This window comes from Fukomys damarensis, unplaced genomic scaffold (assembly GCF_012274545.1).
Source record: "Fukomys damarensis isolate Sample0158 unplaced genomic scaffold, DMR_v1.0_HiC HiC_scaffold_36, whole genome shotgun sequence".
Classification (NCBI taxonomy): Eukaryota; Metazoa; Chordata; class Mammalia; order Rodentia; family Bathyergidae; genus Fukomys; species Fukomys damarensis.
The window spans coordinates 45,349,902-45,356,849 of record NW_022900948.1 but is presented as its reverse complement, the minus strand read 5'-3'; the positions used below and the strand labels follow the sequence as shown (position 1 = coordinate 45,356,849).

General features: G+C 49.7%; 1 protein-coding gene across 2 annotated transcripts in view; it reads right to left on the bottom strand.

Moving 5' to 3' along the window:
- Nup214 (nucleoporin 214) overlaps window positions 1-6,440 on the bottom strand; it is a 73,578-nt gene extending 67,138 nt beyond the window's left edge. For both annotated transcript variants that reach the window (XR_002025469.1, XM_010627377.2), the window contains exons 1-5: window positions 6,282-6,440; window positions 2,779-2,974; window positions 2,062-2,213; window positions 1,080-1,278; window positions 312-382 (exon numbers count right to left, since the gene is read on the bottom strand). Coding sequence is in view for 1 of the 2 variants with exons in the window: in XM_010627377.2 (XP_010625679.1) it covers window positions 312-382; window positions 1,080-1,278; window positions 2,062-2,213; window positions 2,779-2,974; window positions 6,282-6,326 (663 nt within the window). In the remaining variant the exon portion in view is untranslated. The remainder of the gene's footprint in view (window positions 1-311; window positions 383-1,079; window positions 1,279-2,061; window positions 2,214-2,778; window positions 2,975-6,281) is intronic.
- Window positions 6,441-6,948: the final 508 nt, after the last annotated feature.

The window sequence follows — 6,948 nt, the reverse complement described above, 5'->3', positions numbered from 1 at the left end:
GTGTGTGTGTGTGTGTGTGTGTGTGTTTGGTACCAGGGATCGAACTCGGTCCTTGTGCTTGCAAGGCAGGCGGCGGAACCACTGAGACAAATTCCTGGCCCGCTTTGCTGTTTTGAGACAGGTCTTGCTATGTAGTTTAGGCTGGCCTTGAGCTCAGAGATCCTCCCGTCTCTGCCTTCCGAGTCCTAGGATTACAGGTGTGCACCACCTGCCTGACAGATAAACTACTTTTTAACAGAAAAGGGCTTGCAGCCCCTGCGCAAATCAGTGGGTAACTTCAGGAAGAGAGGTTCTGAAGCCCGAGAACTTACAGGAAGGTACTGGACCACGGTTCCGTTCTGTTTTCCCACGGCCAGCTGCTTTCCCTTGGGGCTCCAGCACACTGGGCAGGAAGAGAACGCTGCCGATTAGAGTCTGTGGGGCAAGAGGGACCGCGCGACAGCTGCATGGCTGCCCAGGCTGTTTCTGTCAGTCCAGGAGAAGCCTCGGGGTCACCCAGGCCTGAAGCGGGGAAACATCCCACCCCCTTAATCGTGCAGAGCAGCCGGGACGTCCCCTGGGCGGCAGAGCTGGGCTAAGAGCGCGTCTCCGGTGCACAGAGAGCTGTCCACAGCCACCAAGCACAGAAAACTTTTAACAACTGTTCTTATCACCAGGTTGTAACGCAGTTACAAAGTGGTTAGAAATTTCTCAGAAAACCAGTCTTGAGACAAGGAGAAAGGAGAAAGTTTTCAAATACCAATCATTCTCCTGCTTCTATTTGTCACTTCTAATGCTTTTCTCCAAAGGTACAAAAGACTTTAAGATGACAGCTCTTTTGTCCAAAAGCAATTATCCTCAAAAACACATTTCTAAACCAGCTGCACCAAAATATTTCTCTCCCGAGATAACCCAGGCACATTTCAATTAATTCACGTAGGCTGTTTGACTTCAAGGACATTAACTGTGGAAATAAAGAATACTCTCCATATCCAAGTTAAAAAAAAATAAAGAAACCCACACACTTTTACTTGCAGAGGTGAATTTTTAAACAGATTACCATTACGGTACGTCACAGGGTGAAAGCCTTTGTCACCCACCTGATGTTACTGCCACTGTGGGAGGAAGAGTGGCACACACTTTCACCACGTCTGTGACTTGCAGGACAGCGATGCTGCCATCGGCCAGACAAACTGCCACCATGGATGGGACGGCGGGGTTCCACTTCATGTCGATCACCATGCCGCCTGCATCCCTCGCAAGCTTGTGATAGGCAAATGGGCGTTTCTGCTGTTTAGCCTTTTCAAATCAATGCACAAAAGCAAGATCACTACACACATAGACATTTCGTATCCAAAGGCAATCAGCAAAGACACAAGTTCTCCTAAATCAGAGTTTGCTTTTCTCCACAACCACGAAAAAGAGATCTGGCTCCACACAGCATCTGTTTGTTCCAGATGATTTCAAAGGAACTCTGAGAACGGCAGGCGATCACTCTACCTGCTCGGAGGGGCTCCTGGCAGGGGAAGGTATAAGCACAGGAAAATCAAAATGCAGCAGCACGTGAAAATCTTGGTTCTGCTTCTTAATAGTGTTGGGACCTCGGGCAGTCACCTAACCCTGAAATCTGTCTTTCCAACTATACCATGGAGAAAATCGCATCTACTACGTGAGGCTGTGGGAGGCAGGAGCAAGGACAGACATAAGAGACACTGGATATAGCTGCCTACTCTCATTCGGAGACTACGGACCGGAAGGGAGAACACTGACCTGGAGGCCCGAGGAAAACCAGGGCTGCTGACACTGCACTCTGGCCCTCAGGCCTGGAAGGTCACCCAAGCCTTCGCTGTCCTATGTACAAATGGAATACAGCCCGGCCGGGTGTGGTCAGGGACTCTTTCTTGTAGTCCTCTCTACCTCAAGGCCAGGGAGTTAGCTCAGTGGTGCCATCACCAGCCTCGGGACCAAAATAAAGATCCAGGAGTCTACAGTGAAGGACTCTTTTTCAGCCCACATCAAGTGAAGAAGCCTCCAGCAGCAACTCCATACAAGGACTTCGCAGGACCCCATACTGCCAGTTACCTCGTTTGAGAACGTCCGGACATCAAAGAAGGCGATGATGGGGCCGTATTCCCCGGACATCATGCACACCGACAGCGTGAGGCTGTCGCAGCTCAGGGCCAGGTGGTGTACTGGGAATTTCATAGGGACGAGCAGACTCTGAACCTTGTCCACTACAGAAACACAGGGAGAAAAGACAAAGCAGAAGCCGAACTCCTTTACCCAGGACAAGGTGAGACCATTTGTGAATCTATGTAAACACAACCATGCTAGTAAATCTGTACTTCCTTACAGAGGCGCAAGGGTACACTCCAGATATGTAACAACCCTAGGGACTGCTCCCCACGCCATCAGGGCAAACTAACTGCAGCTGCTGCCCTCGCTGGAAACATTTTTCGCTCAAACGCTCCAAACAGTACACATTTGCTTGGAAGGCACTGCTGAGCCCACAAAAACCCCATATAACAAAACCTTTTTTCTAGACAGCCACGGCCCAAGCTCAACTAAGCAAAAACAGAACTTCCTTCCTGTGTGCTCCTGCTCGAGGAGTAGCTCCTGAGAGAAATACAAAGGACCAAAGAGGAAACCTAGAAAGGCTTTCAGCAGGCCGCCTGGAGCCTGGTCTCCTGGGGTCCACCGTGGGCCCCGAACAGTTTTCATTTTCACATCAGTGACCTCCTGGGGAGAACACAACTCGAACAGCCCTCTCCACCCTGTGACACAAAGCAAGGGACTCACCTATTTTATTGGGATCATCTCCAGGTTTGTTCTGAATAAGCAAGTTTTTCGTAGAGAAAACCTGTAGCCCACTGGCTCCACCAGCAAAGAGCAGCCCATACTTGTTGGATATGGCAAGCAGGTTTGAGCGTTCCTTGGGCAGCTCCTCAGGGGAGTCGAAGACTCGCACTTTCTTCAGCGCTCTAAACTGAAAATCCTGTTTTGCAAGTTCAATTTGAAGAAAAAGAAAGAGTAAATTACGTCTGTTGATATACTCCAGGAGACATAATTGCAAGACAGACAATTCCTTACCTGGAGTCAATGACGGTCTCAGCTGTCCGAGACCTTCTGCATTTACATGGTGCCCACCAGGGCCAGCACGCATTAATATTTGCCCGATGAAATAAATGGGAAAAAAAACTCTATGCAGATCATCCTGGCTACTGTAGCCCACACTGTTCTTTTCCTTTTCTGAATTCCTAGTTGTGTGGTCTGAACCGCCACACAGCAACGTGTTATTTTTCTCTCCTATCTCACGAACCAGTGCAGTGCTTAATAAATTACTGTTAAATACTGAAAGCATCACCCAACTGCAGTGCAAGTTTTAACTTCTAGTGTGGTGCTCAACAAATACATACTGAAACCCCCACGGGAAAGACGACCAAATACCAAGAACTGGTTCCTTCTGTCAGCCGCTTAAAATTCCATCACAGAAAGGGATTCTTTCAATCCTGGGCCCTCAAGATCTATAAACAGAAACTAGATGCTAACAGCACACCTACAATACAAGTCCTCTGGGCGTGGTGTGCACACCGGAAGCACTCCAGAAGCAGAGGTAGGGCTGTGAGCGAGTTCAAGGCCGGCCTGGACTACACAGTGAGACCTTGTCTCAAACAAGCAAATACAGTGGAGCAGGTGGAGCTATGAAATCATTTCTTCCTTTTTTTCTTTTGGTACCGGGGCTTGAACTCGGGACCTTGCACTTGTGAGGCAGGCAGCAGAACCACTGAGCTACATCCCCAGCCCATGAAATCATTTCTTAATGTCCAATTCAATGATTAGGTTCCATGTCAACTTTACGGGAAAATTTGATTTGGTTTGTGACTAGAATTGTGGAAAGAATTAAGTTTGTGAACCGAGGTACCACTATAAATAAATAAAAACATAGGTCAAGCCCCTCAGTGCAGGCAACAAGGCCAGGCATGGCTTCCCTATCTGTTCTGCAGTCTCTCCTCCTAACATCCGGCTTCCTTTTCACAGTGGGCCACCGTCTCTGCCGCAGCTGCTGCCAGCCTTGCTTGCCCCTATTTTGTTTCATTGCCTTTAACTTTCGAAGTCCTGTTAGACACAAGTGGCCTGGCAGGTTTCCCTGGCCTTTTGTCAGTGCCACTCCCTCATGTTTTCAAAGTCTTTTCACTGTGTACCATCTCTTAGGGAAAAGTTCCCTAAGTTTACCCACTACTTTGTTAAACTGTACTATACATGGTTGGTGTCTTTTCTTTTCCCCCCTTCAATCCTAAACCTTTCTTCAGGTTGAGGTTTTAGTGAAAAGAATGTGAATCTGTTCTGTGCTTCCATTCCAGAAGTGTGAAAAAGAGAAGCACAGCTTTTTTCGGCTTTCATTTTTACAAACTAGAGTTGCATATGGGATTCATATGGGATTCCCTAACACATCAGCTGAAATACTCTCCATTCCAACTGACTGCCGTGGGTACAGATTCATACAACTTGTTGCGAATCGAGGCGCATGCCTGTAACCCCAGCTAAGACTGAGGAGGAAGACCACAAGCTTGAGACCAGCCTGGGAGATGCTGTCTCAAAAACCAAACCAAAACTAAACTGAACTAACTGAGCAAGCACAAGGTCCCAAGTTCGATCCCTGGTACCAAACAAAACTAAACTAGACAGAGCAGAGATATAGCTCAGCACTAACTGGGTAAAATCTCCAGAAATAAACAAGGACACACACACACACACACACACACACACACACACACACAATTCACACAGCTTCCAGATAAGAACATACTGTGGTTTCATAAAGCAGAATAAAAATTTTAGTCTCCCCATACCTTTTTTGTTGTTGTTGTTGTTTTGTACAGAGAATTAAACCCAAGACCTTCAAACTGAGCTACATCCCCAGTTCTTTTTTGATTTTGAGACAGGGTCTCAAATTGCCCAGGCTGGGCTCAAACTTTCCATCCTCCTGCCTCAGCCTCCCAGAGTAATGGGATTCCAGACATGCATCACCACACTTGCTTCGGCCTTTTACTTATATACATACACTTACTTATTTAGGTTTTTTGAGACAGGGCCTTGCTCCGTAGTTCAGGCTGGCCTTGAACTCAGTATTAGCCCAGGAAGGCCTCAAACTAGTGGTAATCCTCCTGTGTCAGCCTCCCAAGCGCTGGCAGGTGCCATCATGGTTGGGGGCTTCTGTCTTTTATAAGTCTTATCGTGATAATCTCAACTCTGCCCTATTTGGTGTAGGTCACGTGGGTGCAGAGTGTCAGTAGGATGAGGAGACACGGAGCAGTCCCTCCTATAACAGTAACTCAAGGACACTATCAGCTTCAGTGTATGGTTCTGAAGCCTTTCCTTCCTTCTACCCCTGTGCATCTGAGGAACAGCACACACGCCCATTAGGTGGCTCAAAACAGGCAGTAAGAATCACTGTTCTAAATATGGCATGGTTCACTATCCCCTCAACCACACTTCAGCGATTTGCTGTTCACCCAAATGCTGAAAATATTTCTGCAACTTACTCACATTCAGCCCTTCTGCTTAAAATAGCTCGTTCTCTGTACCTTCACTGCCAGAACCTACGTAAAAACTATCAAACTCGCCATCCTGAGAGTTATCCCAGTGGTCTCCCTTTCAGTTTCCTGACTTTAGATGGGGGGGGTACTGGAGATCGAACTCGGGTCCTTGCGCTTTCGAGGCAAGCGCAGGCACCACTGAGCTAAATCCCCGGCCCCAGTTTATTTAGACTGATTCCCGCAGCCAAAATCATGTTCCTAGTCCAATCAGCTAAAAGTTGTGTGGGCCGATGACCCTTCCTGCTTCTACTTGGGGCGAGTCTAGACCACCTTACAGAAGTAGCACAGCCCGGATGAGAACGGTAAGGTCTCACACGAACCAGACTCCCAGACCTACTGTTAAACGCGACTTTGGGAATTCCTTTCGGAACTTCCATTTGCTCCTATCCACGACCACTTCCTAGGGTCGCTGTGATGATCACCGAGTCCCTGGCACACGATACACGCTCAGCTGTGACCACTGCTTTGGCCACCGTACGCAAGGGGCTGGGATAGCTCGAGAGGCGAGCCCGAGACGCCAAGCGGCAAGGAAACTACTCTCGGGGACGCTTTCCCGCCCGTGGAACGGCGGAGGCCCGAGCAGGCGACAACTCTATGGTTCAAGCAAGAGGCGGGGCCGGAGCCACCCGCGCTCCGCTGTTCCGCGGGACTCCCAGGCTGGACGCCAGGTTTACGGAAGGCAAGGAGGCCCAGTCAGTATCTGACCTTCATCTCGCGCTCCGGGATCATGGCATCCATCTCGTCTCCCATCGTGCTGCCCTCAGTCTGCGGAAGCAGAGGCCGCTGCCACCCGCGGCCCTTCCCCAGACGCCAGGCCGCTCCGAAGCCAACTTCCGCTCCTCGGCTCTAGTCGCGCACGGCTGACGCGCACTTCCGGCACGCTTTGGTGACGTCAGGAGCCCCATCGGGGAGGAGCGGAGGGAGGCTTCCATATCCTCTGAAGTCGGGCGCCCTCCTGGCCGCGGACCCCCATTGGTCCGCCCCAGAGAAAGGGGCGTGGCCGCGGGGCCCGCGCGCCTGCGCTCTGGAATACCCTGGAGCCATCCATTTGACAGGTTTCGTTCATTTCCCCGCGCGTGCGTAAACGCTCTTCTCTCGTGTCCGGGAAGCCTCGCTGTATTTCTTAGACGCAGGAATTTAACAAATATTTCCACCGGACCGCTTTGGGTTTTGCAGAGGGAGGGGAAGGAACTCTTCAGAAAATGGCTAGAGCCAGGTCCTCAGGCTGAAAATGGAGAGGCTGAGACACCAAAGGCCAGCTTTGTGTACCCCTTTCAAGGTAATCATTTCCAGGGCAAGAGCCGTATCCACTTCTGGATGCAAAAGACTGGGCTGAGTTTTGCGTCAAACACTAGATGTTATCTTGTTTAAC